This window comes from Gossypium raimondii, chromosome 2, assembly GCF_025698545.1.
Source record: "Gossypium raimondii isolate GPD5lz chromosome 2, ASM2569854v1, whole genome shotgun sequence".
NCBI lineage: Eukaryota > Viridiplantae > Streptophyta > Magnoliopsida > Malvales > Malvaceae > Gossypium > Gossypium raimondii.
Genome location: NC_068566.1, coordinates 33,496,023 through 33,519,029, shown reverse-complemented (window position 1 = coordinate 33,519,029; position 23,007 = coordinate 33,496,023). Strand labels below are relative to the sequence as shown.

At 34.9% G+C, this 23,007-nt stretch overlaps 2 protein-coding genes across 4 annotated transcripts; one reads left to right on the top strand and one right to left on the bottom strand.

Annotated features, from left to right (window-relative positions):
• Positions 1-1,870: 1,870 nt before the first annotated feature.
• LOC105788455 (chaperone protein ClpB1-like) lies at positions 1,871-5,783 on the bottom strand. Of its 3 annotated transcripts, none has more exons than XM_052627320.1 (7): positions 5,685-5,768; positions 5,507-5,591; positions 4,073-5,244; positions 3,774-3,955; positions 2,785-3,687; positions 2,493-2,690; positions 1,871-2,396 (listed from the first exon to the last, which is right to left on the bottom strand). In XM_052627320.1, exons 3-7 carry the CDS (start codon positions 5,220-5,222, stop codon positions 2,100-2,102), a joined length of 2,730 nt encoding a protein of 909 aa, XP_052483280.1. In that variant the 5' UTR covers positions 5,223-5,244; positions 5,507-5,591; positions 5,685-5,768; the 3' UTR covers positions 1,871-2,099. The 3 variants fall into 3 exon arrangements, with proteins under 3 accessions (XP_052483280.1, XP_052483282.1, XP_052483278.1); XM_052627322.1 differs by having other exon boundaries at positions 5,507-5,595; positions 5,685-5,758; XM_052627318.1 differs by having other exon boundaries at positions 5,507-5,783.
• Positions 5,784-16,912: 11,129 nt separating this feature from the next.
• On the top strand, positions 16,913-20,110 carry LOC105788454 (hypothetical protein). The gene is made up of 3 exons (XM_012615363.2): positions 16,913-17,201; positions 17,922-18,256; positions 19,652-20,110. The coding sequence occupies exons 1-3, from the start codon at positions 17,013-17,015 to the stop codon at positions 19,812-19,814; spliced, it is 687 nt and encodes a 228-aa protein (XP_012470817.1). The 5' UTR covers positions 16,913-17,012; the 3' UTR covers positions 19,815-20,110.
• The last annotated feature ends 2,897 nt before the right edge of the window (positions 20,111-23,007 follow it).

Below are 23,007 nucleotides of genomic sequence, written 5' to 3'. Positions count from 1 at the left end.
CATGTCTCAACTGGTTTGTGCATGAAAACATGATCCTTTAATGTCAATAATGCCAACCTAAAAGAACTTTGATTAAAACATGCACCTGTTCTAATATCGATTCAAACAATCCATGAGACATCAATAGATAGTCAGGTTCCACAACTTGTTCTAACACACCAAAGGTTCCAACATTCTCAATTCCTTTATGCCTCTTCTTGGAAATACCTATGGAGTTTAGCTCAAAGAAACCTTTGCGAGCTTGTCTTTCAATATTGTTGGATAGTAGGTCGAGAATCCTTTTTTATCCTTAGATGTCAACAATATTTCTCCTCTCAATGGTTTACCGGGGGTTAGAAGAAAATAAATAAGTGTTTGTTGCTTCATTTATGAAATTACAAGTAAAAGGAATGGCGAGCCTCTACCACATCATTTTGAGCCCAACATATAGATATAGCATTATGATGCTTGTCATGAGAGGCATCTTCTCTTCTTGCTCATAATGACGATAGCTTTATCCTTTAGAAGGTAAAGAAATAATTTTTTGTTTGCTTCCTATAGATGACATCAATTGTTATAACAATCAAGTTATAACAAATGTATAATAGTACAACAGTGGCAGTTTTGATTATAGGGGACGTGGAGAGCTATTAAAAAAAATGTGGTTCACAACGTAGATAACGTAAAGAATCAATAAAAATGTTGGTTTAGAGGTGTTGAGGCTGTGTTTGAATAAAGTGTTTGCTATATAGGCAATGTGAAATCTTTATTGCCTTTTTGCCTTGGTGCTGAAAAAAGATATTTATAAAGGGAGGTTGGCTTAACATAAATCTTAGCCATTAAGGTTTCCACTCCATTAGTGTGAGTGGTAAATTGACGAATATCAGTAATTGAGAGTATAGTTTGAGTCAATTTAAAGAGAATAAGGGCTAGTTTAGTATTGTTTCTAGAAAGCATTTTTGGGGAGAAGTTAAAATTTTATGTTTCTATCAAAAACACTTTGGGGCCAATTTTTTAGGTTTAAAAAGTATATTTTTTCTCTAAAAAAAATCTTGTTTAGCAATGCTTTTATCTCAAAAGTATTTTTTGTTTTAAAATTTTTTCTTAGAAGCAATGCTAAATTGACCCTTAGTTTGGAGATGCAATAGATTGACAAGTGCTATTAGGTGTTAGGAACTCTTTCTCGTATATTTTTGTATAAATCCATCTCGTATAACAGTGATGTTTAGGCAAAGCATTCTCAAAATAGGAACTAACCTCTTGATGAAGTCATAAAGTTGACCTTCGCACTAAATGTGAGTATGACAATCTAACTAAATAATCTTTAATGGTGAAATTATAATAATAAAAAAATCAAACTTTGATGATAACACATTTAGCAAATAAAAATAAATGTCACTTAATTTTAAAAACAATCCCTCTTTTAAAAAACTAATCCACAAAATATTTTTTCTTTTATCTATAAAATTGGAATTCTCCCATTCGCATATATATACCTGTATCATTAATTTTATCTATAATAATTTTTATGTTATTTTTAAAGGTAATCTTTTTTTCTATCAAAATTATTATTTTCACTAATTCTAGTATATATACCTGTATGTATCACATGTATTTATTTTGTCCACATATTCCATATTGCTATAAACTCCTTTCATTAAATAAAATAGTCATCAAATTTAAGTTTTTTAACTCGTTAAAATAATCAAATCAACTAAAACTAATATTTTTGTTATTTAATTTTAAACATATTTAATAATTCATAATAAAAGATAAATGCTAATTATTTATAATGAAAACAAATTAGAAAATAATAACTAGATAAAAAAAACTCTTATTACTTCAAATCAATTCTTTTACTTTATTTCATTGAAGAGAATCAATAAAAGCATTTACCTACTTTCAACCCAATCCAAAGAAACACACTCATAGTCCCTATCACTTGTAATAACAACAAAATCATTTTTCAAAACAAACCAACTCGATTATTCATTGTATATACAATTTTCATTTTGACGAATGCAGTATGAAATTACTTACAATCACAATAGGGCTCGTTCCAGCCTTCCACTATTCAATATTCAACATGACTTATTGTACTAAAAAGCAAATAAATTGGTTCATGAGTCCATTTCATCTTCATCATCTATCTCCTCAATCTTCATCTTCTTCACTGCTTGTGCAGCATCACTTCTTCTTGTTCCGTTCGGGATTCGGATCAATACATCCGCTTTTTGCCCAGTCTCTGCATTGACTAACCCTCCATTCTTCTCAACCCGATACACTAACTCACTTCCATTCGGAGCATCGATGTAAACTGTCGAGTTCTCATCGATTTCTTCCTTCACAAGCATCCTTGATAGCTCAGTCACAACTTTCTTCTCAAGCCATCTCCTAATAGGTCTTGCACCATAAACCTATATCAAAAGTTAAAAAAAGAGAGACAATGTAACTATTCAACCATACCCTCAATGATATCTGAATATGTATAAGATATAAATGTTAATACTTACTGGATCATAACTCTCAGCAAGAATATAGTCCAATGCTGAATCTTCTACAGCCAATGCAATACCCCTTTCAGCAAGGCGGCTTGCAACATCCTTCATTTGCAATCTAGCAACTTTCCTCAATTGGTCATGTGATAGAGGGTCGAAAACGACGATCTCATCTAGCCTGTTGAGCAACTCTGGTTTAAAATGTCGCCTTACCTGTCAAACAATCAAAATCATTATGTTAATACTACTGCTTCAACAACATTATATGACAAGGGTATATGATGCCAGAAATAGGTCATTTAACTACCTCTTGCATGACTCGATCACGAGCAACTTGCATTGTACATTTCCTGCTAAGTCCTGAAAGAATATGTTCTGCTCCAAGGTTTGATGTCATGATGATCACAGTATTTCTGAAGTCCACAGTGCGGCCCTGGCCATCAGTTAACCGACCATCATCCAAGACTTGAAGTAGTGTGTTGAAAACAGAGAGGTGTGCTTTCTCAACTTCATCAAAGAGTACAACACTGTAAGGCCTCCTCCTCACTGCCTCTGTAAGCTGCCCTCCTTCCTCGTGGCCAACATACCCAGGTGGTGCCCCAATAAGTCGAGCCACTGAGTGTTGCTCCATGTACTCGGACATATCAATCCTGATCAGCAGATTCTCATCATCAAAGAGTTGTTCCGCTAGTGACTTAGCAAGCTCCGTCTTGCCAACACCGGTTGGACCCAAGAAAAGGAATGAGCCAGTTGGCTGTTGTGGCCTTCCTAATCCAGCTCTCGACCTCAAAACAGCTTCTGCAACAGCATCAACAGCCTGGTTTTGTCCCACCACTCTTTGATGCAACCTCTCTGCAAGCACAATCAACCTCTCCTTCTCATTCTGTCCAAGCCTCGTGACGGGGATGCCAGTCCAGCGGCTTACAGCCTCGGCAATGTGCTCCGGTCCAACTGTTTCGGTTAACATTATGTTCTCATCTGCTGTGCCTTCGATCTGGGCTAGTGCAGATTCCACTTCCTGAATTGCCCCATATCTCAAATCAGCAGCTCTTGCCAAATCATATCTCCTTTCAGCCTCCTGTAAAGCAAGCATGAGTTCTTCTCTCTTCTGCTTCAATCTTCGAATCTCATCAACCCTTTCTTTCTCCTTTCGATATTTCATCATCAATGGCAGAAGCTTGTCCCTTAAATCATCAAGTTCTTTCCGGACCTAAACAAAACAAAACAAAAAGTTATAGATCCAACAAAAGTAAGAACATAAACTTAATCCATCACTTTTTGAGAGTCAAAACTTACTTCAACCAGTCGAGCTTTGCTAGCCTTATCCTTCTCTTTCTCCAATGCATGAAGCTCAACTTCTAGTTGCATTCTTTTCCTTTCAAGATTATCAATTTCTTCAGGCTGACTATCAAGCTGAACTCTCACATTTGCACAAGCTTCATCAACCAAATCGATTGCTTTGTCGGGAAGATGCCGTCCTGAACCAAAATACCAATGAATATCATTTAGAACTCAGCAAAGAAATTCAAATACATGCTTTAAATAGATATCATTAACACTTGATCAAGCATCTCTAAAGAAGAAATATGGCATACCAGTAATATATCGACTTGACAGTTGGGCTGCAATCACCAAGGCACGGTCTTGAATCCTAACACCGTGATGACCCTCGTATTTTTCCTTTAATCCTCGAAGGATGCTAACGGTGTCTGGTACACTAGGCTCAGCAACATAAACCTGTTGAAACCTTCTCTCAAATGCAGCATCTTTTTCAACATACTTTCTATATTCTTCCAACGTAGTAGCACCAATGCACCTAAGTTGACCCCTAGCAAGCATAGGTTTAAAGAGGTTGGCTGCATCCATGGAACCCTCGGTTCGACCAGCGCCAAGTACTAAGTGGATTTCATCAATGAAGAGAATCACTTTCCCTTCAGCTTCCTCAACCTCTTTCAAAACCGCTTTCAATCTTTCTTCAAACTCTCCTCTATATTTCGCTCCTGCAATCAGTGCACCCATATCCAACGCAACGAGTCGAACATCGGCAAGATTACTAGGCACATCTCCCCTCACAATTCTTTGAGCCAAACCCTCTACCACAGCAGTTTTACCAACACCAGGTTCTCCAATTAGAACTGGGTTGTTTTTAGTTCTTCTAGACAGGATCCTAATGACCCTTCTAATTTCTTCATCTCGGCCTATTACAGGATCAAGCTTCCCTGCTTGCTCAACAAGGTCAGTCCCATATGATTTTAAAGCTTGAAATGTAGTGTCCCCTGATGCACTCTCCACCTTTTTCCCTTCTTTTCCTCGAAGCTTTTCGAGCTCGGATTTCACTTTTGCTGGTGTAACCCCTGCTTCTTTCAACAAATCCGTAATCTGAGAATCCTCAAGGAGGCCTAGAATCAACTGATCGACCGCCAAATGGGTATCCCCGCGAGACTTTTGGGCGGCTTGGGCGCGACGGATTGCCTTAACAAGAGAAGAACTAGCAGGGACTTGATCTGGTGGAGGTGACTGTGTTGGAAGCTTTTTCAAGGCTTGATTGAATACCCTATCCACGGATTGTGCGACCCTATCACCTCCGGAGTTGGAGATTGCTTGATAAAAGATGCCTTGGGAGTCGGATATTAAAGCAACCGCAAGATGGAGGGGAGTGAATTGGGCATGGCCATTGCTCGTTGCTAGCTCATGAGCCCCGGCAAGAGCCTCATTCGTCTTGTGAGTGAATTTATCGGGATTCATTCTCTTTACTTACTATAAAAACCTGCAAAAAAAAAAAATCCAAAAACTAAACCCATTCAGTAAATAACCAAAAGCTTTGGATCAATGTAAATTAACAAAAACTTTTTTTTTTCTTTTTTCGAATATCTAATTTTCAGAAAATGCATCTTCTTTGATTTACATTTTCAAATATCATAAAAACAAGAAAAATAATAGAAAAGAAAGAAAGAACTCATTTCATACAATTCAAAGCTTTCTAACACACAAATATAGAAACATAAAAAAGGAAGATTTTTGCTTCTTACCTGATGATAAGAAATAAACAAATTCGTCTATCCGATAGGTGAAAAACAGAGAGTTGTCTGCGTTGCTCTGTTTCTTGTTGTTAGTCTTTCTTGTCCCGGAAAAGGGAAAAAAAAAAAAAAAGCTTGCTTTGTTTGATATACGAGAATGGTGGATTGAAAAAAGTGAAGGATTACTTACATTTCGCTGGTGAAATTGCGATGGAGGAAGGAGGTGAAGACTGGGTTTTTGTTGAGGAAAGCGAAAATTCACGAAAGTTGTAGAAGTTTTTCATTAGAAACAGAAATTTCTACACTTCTTTCTTTTTTCTTTTTTAACGTCCGAGTTTGACAGATTCGTCCCCCACGTGCTTTTTTTTAATTATTAATGGTTAAAATATGCCATAGGTCCTTGTATTACTCATAAATTTTTAATTTAGTCCAGGCACTTTTATTTTCATGATTTTAGTCTCTATTTTTCAGATTTCAAAATTCAGGTCTAATTGGTAACATTGTTAATTTTTTGGTGTAAAATATTGAAATTAAAATTCACTTGATAACCATGTAACTAAAAATTTGATGTTGTAATTAATCAATTTTAAAATATTAAAAGTAGAGAAACTAAATTTATAAAAATAAAAGTATAGGGTCTTATAACATATTTTAACCTTAAAAAATAAAGATAACCCTTAAAATAACATGTGATTATTTAAAATGTTGGTTAAGTTCTGAAATATTATCAAAAACTTATTTATTTTATAAAAATAGTAAAAACACAGTATTTTTAATATTGGATATTAGTGCAAAATAATATTCCTTATTAAAACTATTGAATAAAAAATATTAACTTATTTAGTAATTCAAATATATATAACAAAATCATTATTAAAGTATTTGCAAAAACTAAAAAAGATGATATATTATAAATTATCTTGTGATAGAGCAACAACATCGTGCTATACTTCCTACATCAACTTACTACTATATAAACTCTAAAAGCTCGACAAGGTGACATGTGACTCAAGGGATATATATGAGTACACCTGCTAGTAAAGTTATATGACTCATCCCATGAATATCAATAGAACATCTATCTAAGAGTGTTTACGGTACAAATCTTTTGCATCACCCATTTTCTCTCCTATCTTTTCCATCTTCACTTTCCACCACAACTGTAACAGCTCGATTTCGACTCTAATCGGACATAGTGGTTTCGGGACCACAAGTTCGAGTCAAAAAAATATTTTAATATTATTTTGTGTGTTTATTATGTGTGAATTTAATTGTGTGAAATTTTCGTGTTTTAATTTCGTCGTTTGAGTGTCCGATTAAATAAAAGGATTAAATCGCGTAAAATAAAAAATTTAATGGTTAAATATGAAAGTATCTATTTGTTGTTGTCTTTATAATTTGGAGGATTTAAGAAGCAATTAGTCCACCATTAGATGAGTGGACGGCAATGGTCAAGAATGACTTTATAATATGTGTTATATATTATATTTTAACAAAGGTTAATTAAGTAAATTAATTATTATGGTTAATATATGTTAAATATAACAAATTTAAAACCATGTTCTTCATCTTTTTTTTTTACCGAAACTAAGAGAGAAATATAAGGGTTTAAAGTTTTGGAATATTTGGCACTTACAAAGCTTGATTAAGATCAAGAAACGAAGAAAACGGATTTGGATCAGGGGAAAACGAAAGTAATTGAATAGTCGATCGTGTCTACTGATATCCGAGGTAAGTCTACTAGCGACTAAATTAGTATATATATGTGTGTATGAATCTATATTGAATTATTGTTGATCTATAATCAAGTATATTTTGGTTGAATAGACTTGAAATATGGATAGTAATTGTGTATAAGCTATGTTCGGCTATAAGGATATATGTTTATATAAGTTTTGATAATAAATATAATGAAGAATATTACATAGATATATGTATATACATTGTTTAAATATTTAAATATATATATATATATATATATATATATGTTTATGACTTATTTGAAAATAGTTGGTGATATGGGGATTATAAATGCAAGATCAGTTTCAAAAATAAGTATATGTACAATTATGTATAATTTTAAGTTTGATAAAAGGTATGTATATTGTATATGCATAAGAAATTTCGAATGGGTGTTTCTATATGAATTGATGCATATATGTTTATATTTGAATAAGTATTTATTAAAATTCAACGCTAAGTGTTAAGTATATATTTAAATATATATGCATATAGAGATAGCATCAAATGTATACTTACAAATATATATATATATATATTTAGTTAGGTTCGAATAAGTGTATTTAGGTTAGGTTCAATAAGTGTATTTAGGTATGTAAAGTTTTGTATTAAATTTAGTTAAGTAGTAATGTATATGAATATATGTGTGCGCATACAATTTATAGATATTTGAATTGAATTGAAGATAGGATTTTATAAATTCTCTTATGTTTGAATATGATCTTTTACAATTATGTGATTACTTTAAAGAATTACTTGAGGAGTATTTCGTATATGTGAAATTGAAATTTTCAGGTTTAAAACCTAGCTGGCTTAAGGCCGGTGAAATAATTCGGACTTTAAGTCTAGCAGGCTTAAGGCCGGTGAAATAATTCGGACTTTAAGTCTAGCAGGCTAAGTGCCGGTGATCTGAATCAGGTTATAAACCTAGCAGGCTAAGTGCCGGTGATCTGAATCAGGCTATAAGCCTAGCAGGCTAAGTGCCGATGAATATGTTAAATTAAGTGATTATATGCATCTGATATATATAAATATATAAATGATTTTGGGTTATATAAAATGGATAAGTATATGAACATTTATTTATATGTATTTGATGAGCATATAAATGTTTGGATCTATGTGTTTAGTGAATAAGCACATATATTGGTTGTTATGAAAATTGTTGAATATACATGTATGCATCCGCACATGTGGATTAGAAGTATAAATGTGCATTTGGTTCATGTAGTTGATAAGTAAAAATATAAGCTTTTGACATATGAATTTGAAAGATCATAGATATGCATTCGATGAAATGCAAATGATAAGTATATTAGAAATTAGTATATGCAATTAATGATTATGTCTCAGAATTTGATTATAAGCATATAATGTTTATACATATGTTCGTTTATATGTATTTTAGATATGCTATAAACTTACTAAGCTATAAAAGCTTACTTTGATTGTTTTTGTCCAGTTGTTTTATAGATAAAAACCAAGCTGCAGACTTGGGGATCGTTAGCGAAGATCATCACTCTATCTACTATCTCGGTATTAAAACGTTTAAATTTTAACTTATGGCATGTATAGGCTAAATAATATTTTGGGAGTCATACTTTAATGTACTGTATATATATAATTAATAGCCATATGAAACTAGCTTATTTTTCTTACGGTTTAATTGAACTGAAATGTTATGTTTTGTTATAAAAGGTTAAAATAAAATTTATAATTATACATATTTGACTAATTTAACATAAATGTAAAATTCTTGAATTCTACTGAATGTCTGTGTTAAGTTGCGTTTTATCTGGTAACGCTTCGTAACCCTAATTTATCGATGTATACGGGTTAGGAGTGTTATATTTTATTGGTATCAGAGCTACGGTTTAGTCGATTCTAGGACTAACGTAGCGTGTATGAATCTAGCTATACATGCCATAATTTATACTGAGATAGTGTGATGACTTCTGACATCTAAAAATATGTTTTCGTATAGTAATGGATCCCGATCGAGCCGTAGCTGATGATGTTGAGAGTATAGCTGATGATGTTGAGAGTATAGCGTCTGCTCCCGTGCAAGGGACAGATCCCGGGGGACGCGATTTTGCCGTTTTTCCACGTTAGGTTTTTTGGGCTTTTAGGGTTTAGGGTTCAAGATTTTTTAGGTTTTTAGGTCCTGGAAGAAATAATTTCGAGTTGATGTTTCTGATAAAATAGTATAAAATCACTTCTAGCGGGATGCTATTTGAGAAGAATTTGTGAAATCGCGTCCTCGTGGACGCGCTTTTGCTACAGTAGGTCACGGAAGAAATAATTATTTTTTTGACGTTTCTGAGCAAATAGTATAAAATCGTTTCTAGCATGATGCTATTTGAGAAGAATTTGTGAAATCGCGGCCCCGTGGACGCGCTTTTGCTACAGTAGGTCATGTAAGAAATAATTTTTTTTGACGTTTCTGAGCAAATAGTATAAAATCACTTCTAGCAGGATGCTATTTGAGAAGAATTTGTGAAATCGCGCCCTCATGGACACGCTTTTGCTACAGTAGCATGTTTGGGCTGAGGCTATAAATTAGGTAGAAAATGTTCTCAGAATGCATAAGTCACAGCAGAAACAATTTAGAGAGGCTAAGAAGGTTAGAGTTTCGAATATAAGTGAACGTATTAGTGTTGTTATTTACTACGATTGTGAGATTTGCCACACCGAGAATGGTGTTGTTTTTTTGTCGGAGAATACGGTACGACTGGTTTTTAACCAGAACATAGATTTGACAGAACTTCGTAAAAGAATTAGGCGTAAAATTTTTGGAACGACACCAATAAAAGTTCTGTCTATCACGTATCGGTTTTGTTCTTCTGTTGATCCGGGGACATATGACTCGTTCGACATAAAAGGTACTTGTAGCTTGGCGGCAATGGTGCAGACTCATCTTGCTAGTGGAGTACCTTATATTGAGTTATATGTACAATTTACATTGCCAACTGATGTACTTGCGACCGGTTAGTGGTGTCAAATACGGAACAACCCATGTTCGGTAGTGGTGTCAAATGCATATCCCCGGCAAGACACTCTGTCGGTGGATGGGACATGTACGTCGGTGGCTCGACGTTTGATGCTGGAAATACGTACTGGAGAACGGCATCAAGTTCTAATGGGTGGCAATCTACATCCAATTAGGGACATTATCAAATGCCCAGAAGAAGGGATGACGTACTCCCTACGACGTCAACCAGTGAGGGGCCCTCGTACGCTGCAGATGATTGTGGGTTAGAAGATGACTTCGATGTGGATCCACCTCGAGAGCCCGGGCCGGATGGTGCAGAAGTTGGCTTATTTTCTGAACCGAAGCCTATTCTAACAGAAGCTGAAGATGCTGAAAGGAGTTCAGATGAGGAAGAAAATCCACGATTTAGAGCATACTCACCTCCAGCCCTTATGCACAATGTCGATCTGTCTGCAGATGATGAGTTAGAGTTTTTAGATTTACCACACCGGTTGTGTGATCGTACAAGTTCGGGGGTAGATTTCGGTGAACTTAAAGTTGGTAATCAGTTTACCAACAAGGATAGTTTTATTGGTGCTTTGAAACAACATAGCATAAAAAACGGCGTTAACTACCACGTCGTTAAATCAAAATCTGATAAGTTTGAGGCGAAGTGTGCGGTGCAAGACGGCACATGTTCATAGAAAATCTACGCCTCGTTAAGGAAAATGACAGGGTTGTGGGAGATAAAAAAGTACAAAGGTCCACATACATGTGCTGCAGGTGCAGTATTGACTGTATCTGAATAATACTTTTATTATGCAATGTTGCATTATTTAATGTACTCCATTTGTAGGTGTTTCACAAGATCATCCCAAAATGGATTCAACTATGTTAGCTAGCTTGATACTGCCCACGATAAAAACAGATCCTAGAACTTCAGTGCCGGTGTTAATTGCCAATATCCGTAGCCAAATAGGGTACACGCCCTCTTGCCGCAAGGCTTGGATAGCTAAGCAAAAGGCGTTGGAGAATATGCATAGTGGGTGGGACACCTCATATAATGAAATATGGCAGTGGTGTCAGGTGCTAGAGAGATACGTCCCTGGTGCCATCACAGACCTTGAAACGAAACATGCGTACTACAACGGCCGATTACTACGTAGATGCCAAGTGTTCAAATGCCTATTTTGGACCTTTAAGCAATACCGAGATGCATTTCCATACTGCAAGCCGTTGGTACAAATTGACGGTACCTTCATGTTCGGTAGGTATACTCATCGGCTATTGCTTGCAGTGGCACAGAATAGCGGTGGGAGAATTCTTCCAATTGCATTTGCAATAACACCAGGGGAGTCGTATGATGACTGGGATTTCTTTCTCTCTAGGTTAAGGAGGCATGTGTGCCCCCAACCTGATATCTGTGTTATTTTAGATCGGGGCGCCGGTATACTAGCTACATTTGATTGAGAGGGAAGCTTATGGCAGCTCACACACCATAGATATTGCCTAAGACACGTTGCTTCGAACTACTACAGGCAATATCCATCTAAGAGCGAACGACGACAAGTGACCAACATGGGTATTTAGTCTATATCTGTGTTATTTTGTTTGTCAATTTGAATTAGTTTTATTGGTAGAAGTGGTATAAATTATTCGCTATGATCTTATATTGGCAGGGTATGAAATAAATAAAGATCGTTTTCATGAGATGTTGGCAATTTTACGATCCCAAAACAGAAAAGGTGCGAACTACCTTTGTAACATACGTTTCGAACAGTGGGCACAAGCATACGACAGTGGCCTACGATATGGCCATATGAAGTCGAAATTGGCAGAATGCATAAATTCTGTTCTTAAAGAAAAGCGTCATCTACCGATAACATCAGTTGTGCGAGAGACATATTTTCATTTGGCGGCGCTATTTCCAAAGCGAGCAGCAAGTTATGCAGGCCAGATGTAGGGAGGCCATGTATGGTGCAGTAAGGTAGTTCAAGAAATTAACAAGGCCAAGGCGAGGGCAAACACCATGCACACAGTGTGTCATGATCGAGACAATTTTTGGCTTCGCATGACACAGTTTGACAGACCGCACCAAGGTGTTGTTGGCGGGTAATATCGTGTACACTTATGAAATAGGACTTGTGACTGTGGGATGTTTGATGCACTTCGTTATCCATGCGCTCATGTTATTGCAGCTTGTCAAAAACTCCGTCTAGATCCGATGAGTTATGTGGACGAAGTGTACAAATTAGAAAATATGTACAACGTATGGAGACACGTTTTCCTATCGGTCTCAGATGAACGTAAGTGGCCACACGTATCTCTTGCTCCTTTTAAGTTGTTACCGGATAGAGAATTACGTCGCAAACCAAAGGGTCGACCTTGCTCGAGTAGAATACGTAACAATATGGATATCCGAGAAACAGCCAGTCAAACGAAGTTGTGCGGATAGTGTAGGAATCCAGGCCATACAAGTCGATCATGCCTTAATCGCAATAGTTGAATGTAATTGTAAAAAAATTAAGTTTGTGAAATTATTAATTGATAAATTGTATTAAGTCAAAAAATTGTATTAATAGTTAGTAAAATTATCAAATTATATAAAATTATTAATTGTTAGTACCAGTCAAAACATTTTTCCAAATCTAACATTATGTGAATGTAAAATTATTAAGTCAAAAAATTGTATTAATGGTTAGTAAAATTATCAAATTATGTAAAATTATTAATTGTTAGTACCAGTCAAAACATTTTTCCAAATCTAACATTACGTGAATGTAACATTGTTAACTTAGTTTAGGGTTTTTAATTAAATTAGGTTAGGGTTTTTAATTAAATTAGGTTAAGGTTAGGGTTTTAAGTTAAGGGTTTAGGGTTTTAATTAAATTAGGTTAGGGTTAGGGTTTTAATTAATTTAGATTAGGTTAGGGTGTTTAATTAAATTAGGTTAGGGTTTTTAATTAAATTAGGTTAAGGTTAGGGTTTTTAAGTTAAGGGTTTAGGGTTTTAATTAAATTAGGTTAGGGTTAGGGTTTTAATTAATTTAGGTTAGGGTTAGGGTCTTTAATTAAATTAGGTTAGGGTTTTTAAAGTTAAGGTTTAGGATTTTTAAATAAATTAGGTTAGGGTTAGGATTTTTAATTAAATTAGGTTAGGGTTAGGGTTTGTAATTAAATTAGGTTAGGGGTAGGGTTTTTAATTAATTTAGGTTAGGGTTAGGGTTTTAAATTAAATTAGGTTAGGGTTAGGGTTTGTAATTAAATTAGGTTAGGGGTAGGGTTTTTAATTAATTTATGTTAGGGTTAGGGTTTTAATTAATTTAGGTTAGGGTTAGGGTTTTAATTAAATTAGGTTAGGGTTTTTAATTAGGGTTTAGGTTAGGGTTTTGTATTAAATTAGGTTAGGGTTTTTAAAGTTAAGGTTTAGGGTTTTAAGTAAATTAGGTTACTGGTTAGGGTTTTTAATTAAATTAGGTTAGGGTTTTAATTAATTTAGGTTAGGGTTTAGGGTTAAATTAGGTTAGGGTTTTATTACATCAAATAAACTTCTATTTTATTACATCAAATAATATCAAAATAACTCGAAATTTTTTATTTTATTACATCAAATAAACTTCTATTTTATTACATCAAATAAACTTCTATTTTTACATCAAATAATATCAAAATAACTCAAATATTTCTATTTTTTACATAAAATAATATCAAAATATTCAAAATATTTGTACAAATAAATTTAAATACTGACAATCAATGTCTATGCCCGGGATTCAGGTTGCCACATGGCGGCCGTCGTGATTCTGTACCGGATTCCTCCTTTCTCTAGCTTCCGGCGGCGGTTCTTGTTCCTCCGGTGGGGATTCTGGTTCTTCCGGTTCGGCATCTGGTTGTCGGACTTGGGACGATGATCCACCTTCAGAGCATAGTGTATGTGGAGGTGTTTGCATCAGGAACGGCGACGGTGTTTGAAACCCATACGTTGGTGGGGATTGATAAAAATGAGAGCTCCCCGACGGCCCCCCTTGCGATCCCTCATGCGTCGCTGACCTATACATCGGCGGTCCGCTCGGCTTAACAGGAAATGGAGCTGAACCGGGCATTTGGCTCCATCCTGCCATAGGACTCGGGAAATGATACATATAAGGGTTAGGGTACATATAAGGGTTAAGAAACGCACCTGGCATCATCTGAAAAGGCGGTTGCGTGGGTATCATCGGTTGAACTGCTGCGTCGGGTGACTGCGTCGGTGCTCTCATTGGGCCTGGTGATTGCATGGCCACTAATGATGAACCAGGTGAATGTTTGGGTCTCGTTAAGGGGCTACCTTCATCGTCTTGTCGTTTTGGATTTAGAGGCCCGCGCCTTTCCCTTTCGACACGTATTTGCCGCTGCCTCTCCTATGGCGTCAGTAAATACGGCTTGCCATGGATTCTAAACCATGGCATGTATTCTGAAACGCATGATAACTCCTGAACGATGATTGGTTCCCGAGTAGGTAGATATTCATACCGATCTTCCCACATTTCCATGTACTCAGACCAGTATCTCGTCCAATCCATATTCAATTGCCGAAGGTCGACTTTGTGTTGATCGTCAAACACCTCAGGATCCACCGAATCGGTTGTCTACATCCAAACGTCGTAGCACTCATCTGCATGCAGTGCGGCTCCACGGTTGCGTAGTTGACCAACACGACTTTCACGTGCCAAGCTTGTGGATTTTGTAAAACTCTTCCGGATTATTGCCCAATTGCGGATCCTCGTATGGTGTCCATTGAAACTATATGAACATGATAGAAATATTAGTTATATACATAATACTAAATACTAAATACTAAATATCAATCGACTAGCGAATGTATGGAAATATCTATTTGCAATAATACTTACTTCCTCTCAATAGTTGGTCCAATAGAAGCCGTATATCTTCAAGAGGACGATGTCGAGCATAACTTGCGGATGGTTCCACCTTATTAAATAAATTTTTAGCATACTTTTATTTTTAAAAATCTACATAATAATTGTAAAATGTAATATAAAATTTACCTCGTTATGAGTGGGAATGTATATGGGTGGTTCACTCGAGGACGTAGAAATAGAAAGAGAAACCGTGCCCATGACTGCAGTAGTGACAGGCAACCTCCGATGTTTGCTCTCCTCGGTTGCGTCACCCCGCACATCTCCCGATATAATGTTGCCAAGACGGCAGACCCCCAACTCAATTCACCGGCTGCTCTAAAATCAATGAGTTTTAGTAGCCATCTTAGATGTACGCGGCTTCGTGACGTGTCGGGCATCAGATAACCTCCAATTAATTGAAGAATGTATGCCCGAGCATATCGGATTCTTTCAATTTCGGTTGAATCTTCATCCGGATCAGGGAATGTGTCATGTAACCAGCCCATCTCGACCTTACCTCCCTCAATTTTCTCCGGAATAGCGCCCAAAAGCTCGTAGCACACCGCCTCCCAATTGCTAGATTAGGCGGACCCGTGATGGGTGCCCGCCCACCAAGCAATCCCAATGCAGACTAACATCTTCTAGAGTGATAGTGCACTCTCCACATGGAAGATGGAATGTGTGCGTCTCGAGTCTCCACCTCTCGATCAACGCACTGATCAGTTTCGGGTCCAACTTGCATCCCCAGCCTACCGTCGCTACGTGCCAAAAACCCGTTTCCCGCAAGTAGTTCTCTACCAACGGTGATAGAGGAGCATGCATATTCCGGATATTGCATTCCAATACCCGATCTACAGACTTTTATAACAAATAATAAATTAATAATTATCTAAAAATGCATAAATAAAAAATTCGTAAATAATATTTAAAAATTAAATTTAACACTTGCCATTTTCATTTGTTCCACCGATATGTGATGCCTATCAAGACGAGTCAATTATCCGGCCATTGATGAAATCGTACAAATTTTTACGATTTATAAAAATATAAAAAAATTTAAAATTATTTTAAAAAGGAAATTGAGAGGAAATTGAAATTAAATATGAATTTGAGAGAATTTTGTAAGTAAATTGAGAGAATTTTGGAAGGAAATTGAGAGGAAATATGAGAGAGGATTTGTTTGTGAAAAAATAAAAGGGGTGGGGTATTTATAGTTTTTTTTTACTGTTAGGGGCAACGGTCAAATTTTAACCGTTGGGTACTTTTCACGCTGTGGGTAAAATCGCGTCACGTCGGTATGAGTTGTTGATTGAAAGCAAATCGCGTCCTTGAGGGCGCGATTTGTTGCCACGTCGAAGAACTCGCATGTTGAAGTGGACGCGATTTTGAGAAAAAAGGACAATTTCGGTAAATAATTAAATAATGTGCCCATTTCGTAATTTTTGAAAAAAGGGTTTTATTGGTAAATTACCCAAACGAGGAAATAGGTATATTTCAAAGGTCAATTTATAAATTAAACTATAAAACTATTTATATAATTAACTTGCCCCCAAATTATAGCTTTTTACCACTTATATACCTAAACTTTGGTTCATTTTCACTTTTGGTTTATTTGTTTTACTAACCAATTAAATCACGACACTTAACATTTTATTTATTTTAAATTTTATTAAGCGTGTCGTCTTTACATATTGGGACACCGGTGAACTAAAAAAAATTTAAAAAATAAAAAATACAAGGCAAATATGGCTACTAATATGAAAATACAGTTAACTAAATATAATTTTAAAGTTTTAACTTAGAGCAATTTACATAACGAAATTATAAAATCCGGTTATAGGTTTTATCGACCCGCCTCTTTACAATCTCCGAAGCCGAAGTAAAACGAAAGCGAAAAGACAGCGATCATGTGGAGAAGAGCCGTGATGGATAGCAAAGCTTGCCAATCATGGCGCCTGATAACAACAAGAGGCGCGGCTGCCGGAAATGGAAAGCACGCCTCTACGTCGCCGTCAGCGGCGGCGGCCGTTAATTCACTATTGCTCCGTTCCCTCAAAGAACACTATCTTGAAGTCTCCAAAATGAATCCCCCTCCTGTATGTTTTATTCTTCATCTCTCTAACAGTAATTTTTTTTATCTTTTTTGTTCTTCAAAAAAAATATTCTTGTTAAACCTCTGTAAAACCCTATATGGTAGGAAGTTAGGGTTTTGGATAGGTGTTCAGATGTTGATGAATATATATGTACACAAAAGTTTTTTTTTTTTGGGGGGAGGGTTTATTATTTGTATGAGATTTAGGAGGTTCTGCGAGAGTTTTATAGATACAGATATAGGTTCAGTTTAGAATTTGTACGAGTGAATGGTTGAAAATTGAAATAGATATGAGAAGTGAAGTAATGCATTTTGGTGTCCATGAAAACCAAATGTTTAATCTTAATATTGTTCTATTTTGTTTCAATTGCCCATTGGAAACAAATTTAACTACCAAATGTCGTATATACTCCATATGTTTTATGATAGAGAAATAATATCGTTCAGCACTTTTTCTGGTAATTACTTTCATTTAGATCTTAAAGTTAGCTTACTTCGACTTCTGTTTCTTTCGGGGATAAAACCAATATGGTAAAAGTCATCAATCAAAGTTTCTCTTGCTGTGGGAAATCTATTTGTTGGGTTGATTTTATGGTAAATCTAATGTGGTACATTGAAGGGACTTTCTGCTAGTGTGCATGTTCAAGCTCTCGTTGATTCTATTCTGTGTACACATGATGTTTTAATCGGCTTGTCTAATAGTGTAAATGTATAATGTTGACAGAAAGTCAACCCTCCTTCACCATTTACGATTATCAAAGGTGCACTTGATTCTAATGGCCCTGTTCTCAAGCGGACCTATGGCAAGGAGGAAATTAGCATCTTTGTGATGCGGTTAGCTAATATTATTCGTGGTGAAGGTGATGATCCTGAGGACAATGGAATTAATCAGTTATTCCTTCATGTAGATGTATCAAAACCCGGACAGGAAGACTCCTTACAGTTTCTATGCGGATTGTATCCTGATGCTCTTGGAATCCACTCCGTTTCAATGAGGCCAAAAGATGAGTCTTCAGTGGAAGTTGTGGCTCCATCTAAGTATAACGGCCCTGTTTTTCAGTGAGTCATCAACACATCATATTCAATATGCTTAAGTATTAAATTTGATTATTTGATGCGTCTTGATTGAGCTTTCCTCATAAATTGCTGTGATGATTGGTGTGTAAATGACTAAATCGTCAAGAGAGGAGTTGAAATCATGGGTGTTTTCCTCCTTGAACCTATAATCTTCCCCCATTATCTTGAAAGTGGGAGCATATATTACAATTAGGTAACCCCAGTATCCATTGTCAGTTTATCATCAAACTACTTGCTGAAAAAAATTTCAAGTTTTAGCTTGAAAATAAATTTGTAAAACTTGGGTTCCTCAAAGCAGTTTAAGTTTTAGCATATCTGTAACCAAAGAGCAGTGATGCTGCAAAAGAATGTGCAATGATGGCTTTGGTTTTGGGGGCATTTGTTTTAGGTAATGTAATATAATGTGTATAAACCTGAGGTAAGAGACAAAAGGGAGGTACATTTAAGCTGTTCTTGGATGATAAGAATTAGAGCTGTAGAATGAGAGTTAGTCTTGGGTTTTCATGTGATTAGAGCATGTTGCCTGGACTTAGATTTGAGCATTGGATACAGGTATGACTCCGACATGGATATGCTTCAAGTTTTTCTAAGTTTTTTCATGTATTTGGAGGATACTCATATCCATGTCTTAATATGTGTTGGACACAAGTGCTGAACATGGGTACTTAAGGAAAAATGAAGCGTTTGGTTAGCATATGCATGATTGGTTGTACAGTTGATTATATATTTAGATTTACCTCCAGCATCCCACCAGAGATGCATTTGGTTGTATAAATATTTGATAGGATAAAAGCTGAAACTCCAAGTAGAAGATTTCCATGAGTGGAATGGACAAAGTATTCTTATTCTCTAAAGGCTTCTAAGAAACTTCTTCAACTGTGCTTTAAACCTCTAGCCAGGCCGGATAGGCTCTTGTTCTGAATTAGATCTTCAAATTTTTACTTGAACAAGTAAAGATAACGTGTTTCTCAGGTTATTAGTTACATTACTTCATAAACGCTTCATTAGTCTTTTTTATAAACTTTGATTTGCTTAAAACTGATTTTTTTCAGCCGTGAAAATAATTTAGGTAGATACACTCTACTTTCATTATAGATGCTTTGTAGCCACTATGCAATGATAAATAAAGTTTATTTGCTTCTTATTATTTTTCTTTTGGTACAAAGCAGGATGTATCCTAGAGATAGGGGAAGAGGTCGCAGATTTTATGATTTGAATTCTAGATTTGTTGAATGTCACCTCTCATTCGGGTGACTAAATGAACTAATTGTGTTAAGCCCTCAATTCATCTTAATTTTCTTTTAGTCATCATTATATAACCCGCTGCTCATTTCTTATGTTTGCTTATTACTAAGCCATCTCTATGCATTTGGGCAGAGATCTTGATGAAAAGATGAGGGATGCATTTCATAGTTTCATAGAGGAACGAGGGGTGAATGAAAGTCTCTTTCCATTTCTACAAGCATGGCTGTATGTAAAGGATCACCGGAATTTGTTGCGTTGGTTCAAATCGGTAGGCACATTCATTACTGAAAAATAAATTTGGAGTTGATGATGCAAAGCATTGATCAAGTGATTTTATGAAATAGAGTCATCTTTCTACTTTTCAAAATGGTAGATAAAATCTTTGAGGATCAATGCATCATTCCTGCTGGTTTAGATGATGTTTTAGTTTACATATAAGATTCCTTCCTTAGCAAATGGAATTTAGCATTAAGACTCCTTCAGGCTGTCTCTTTTATGTTTCATATTGGAAGTATGGCCTGTTTTTGTGTTCAATATAAGTAAAACTTCTCATTTAATTTATTCTAATGCTTTTAAGTGCTCTTTTTGGCTCGTTTTCGTTGTTCATTTTATTTATACGAATGCATTGTCTATAAAACATGAAATTTGGGAAATGGATAAGTTTAGACACTCTTCAGCACTTGTGTGGGTAGAGATCTCTGTTTCATTACTTTGTCGAAGCAGAAACTATGCCTGCTTCAAAACCACTTCTCCTTTGGGTATAGTTAAGATTCTTTACTTTCCTCATTGGTCCAAACTTTTTACATTCATAGTTACCTGTTGTTGTTTTAAATCATTCATTAATTAAGCCACTTTTCAGTTTGTTCTCTCTGTTGCATTGTAAAGTTTGAGCAGTTCTACAATTGTTCCTTGTTTCATTCAAGTTATTTCAATACTCGATAGCATCATCTGTAATGTCTGAAACTCACTGCTTAAAACTGGCAGATGTTGCATTAGCGAAAAGAATTAAAGCTACTTTCAGTTTTTCTGCACTTTTTCAGTAATCCATTCATTAATGCGCATGTCAATTTTCTCTTTTTGGGTAAAAGAATTTGTTTGGGGGAGATTAATATTTAGTTCTGTTTGAAATTTCGGCTGGGGTTCTAATGGGGTTGCAAGGTGTTTGGGAGAAGAAGATGATCGAACATAAAAAAGAAAATTTTAAAAATTCAAAATATTATTTAAAAATTAATAACTATTCTCCAATTTTCAAGAAGGGACAAAATATTCATTAATAGTTCATATCAATGGTAGATGGTAGAAGTAGCAATTAGATTGCACTTGGGATATATTAGTTAATAAAGTAAAATTGCATACTTGTGAAGATTTTTCGGTTTTCTTAGCAATAAGATGCAACTCATGGAATAAGTAAGACATTGCAAACGGATGTGCATTGGTAATGTAATAGAGATTGACATAGGTTGAACTATGGGAGATACTTGATAATAGCAATGGATGCTTGCTCTGGAAATAAGTTTATCGTACATGACCTGCTATGAGAACTCTGCTTGGTAAAATCAATTAAGTGTATTCTGTTTTGATTCATTACGAAAACGGTCCTTCTATATACAGAAAAAATATCAGATTCCTGGTTCAACAAGGGGTTTGTGTCCTTAGTGCGGTGATTTGAATAAATAAAATTATCACATGTTGATTTAATTAATATTTGTATGTTTGTCTTCAATAATTAGAGACACAGATATATTGAAAAGCTGTGCTCTTATGTGTGTGTTGGGTATAGACCTGATTATGGGTCGGGTCAGACTAATACATATGTTTAGTTGCAACTCTACGTAAAAAATAGACTTAAAATTTTGTCCAAGCCCAACCTAGATAAAAAAAATACTGAACCTGAACCCAACTCACTTATATTAAAATTTTTTTTATATTATTTTTTATATAAAAACAAATTTAAAAAAGATGGTACATCAAATACGCTAAAAATAGGGGTGAGCAAAATTCGATTCGATTCGAAAAAATCGAAAAAAAATTCGAATTTCGAGTTAAACGAATCGAGTTAATCGAGTTATTTGAATCAACTTGAATTTTTTTTTTCGAATTTCGAGTTCGAATCGAGTTGAGTTTTCAAATTCGAATAACTCGAATAATTTGAATATCAAATTATAATATTTTACATTTTTACCCCAAACTCTCAAACTTTTTTACTTTTCCCTCAAAACTTTTACTCCTTCCCACTTTCCCCCCAAAACTTTTACTCCCTTCCCCTTCCAACCCCCCAATCTACCCAAAATCCATTTCCCACCAAAATTTTACTCTCCCATTTATTTTTTCTCAAAATTTTACTCCCAAAAATCCTCAAAACCTTTTATTTTCTCCCAAAATTTTACTCCTCCCACTTTTCCCTAAAACTTTTATTCCTTCCCATCCCACCTCCCATCTACCCCAAACCCTCCCCTCCAATTTTTTTAATATTTTCCTCTATCTATTTACTTTCCTCAAACTTTTATTCTCCAAAACTTTTATTTTTCCCTAAACTTTTACTTCTCACCTTTACCCTCAAATAAAAATCAAAATTATCCAAAAATTCACTAAACATAAATAGTAATAATTTTATTTATATCTACTATTTATATTATTAAATTAAATTTCACATTTTATATTATTTATATTATTGAATTGTTTAGTCATATTGAATATTTATATTAAAATTGAATTATTAATTATGCCATAAATATTCGTGTTAAAATTTTATATTGGTATCAATTTCACATTTTATTTTTAAAATAATTTTTATTAAAAAATCATATTTTTACATTTAATATATTTTTAATTCCAAAATACATAGTGACAATAATCTGAAGATAATTGAAACAACTAAGCAAGCAAAGAAGCTAACTAATATAAAAAAATTAATAAATAAATTATGAGGTGACGAAAGTTAATAAAATTTTTGATTAAGGTGGACAAATTTTATTACGATGGGTGACAGTGGTTACAAGGACCCAAAATTATTTTTTAAAATTTAACTTGAACAAATATATTCGATTCGATTCGATTCGAATTCCATCTCACTCGACTTGATTCGAGAAAACTTCAAATAAAGTTAGGATGATAAAATGAGATTCGAAAACTCGATTAACTCGAACATTTTCGATTCGATTCGATTCGATCGAATGCTCACCCCTAGCTAAAAACATTAAAATAAATGTTTTCCAACACTTTGAAAATATATTAAAAAAATCATTATACTTAAATAACACTACGATAGTTGCAACTTAGCAAGCAAATGTTTCTAAAATAGTAGCAAAATTAATAATAGAAAAAAAATTTCTACAATATCCAAACAATAACAACAAAATAGTAGCAATATAATAACAGAATGACAACAAAACAACATCAAAATAGTAGCACAAAATAGTGAAAAAAAACTAGGTAAATTCAGGTCGGGCTTGGGCCAAAAATCTTACTCAAGGCTCAACCCGTTTAGA

Coding starts and splice junctions, on each gene's coding strand:
- LOC105788454 (XM_012615363.2), top strand. CDS start 17,013: ATGTGGAGAAGAGCCGTGATGGATAGCAAAGCTTGCCAATCATGGCGC. Junction 17,202..17,921: donor CCAAAATGAATCCCCCTCCT/GTATGTTTTATT, acceptor TAATGTTGACAG/AAAGTCAACCCTCCTTCACC. Junction 18,257..19,651: donor TATAACGGCCCTGTTTTTCA/GTGAGTCATCAA, acceptor GCATTTGGGCAG/AGATCTTGATGAAAAGATGA.
- LOC105788455 (XM_052627318.1), bottom strand. CDS start 5,222: ATGAATCCCGATAAATTCACTCACAAGACGAATGAGGCTCTTGCCGGG. Junction 3,956..4,072: donor GTCAAGTCGATATATTACTG/GTATGCCATATT, acceptor ATTTTGGTTCAG/GACGGCATCTTCCCGACAAA. Junction 2,691..2,784: donor GTGATCGAGTCATGCAAGAG/GTAGTTAAATGA, acceptor ATTGTTTGACAG/GTAAGGCGACATTTTAAACC.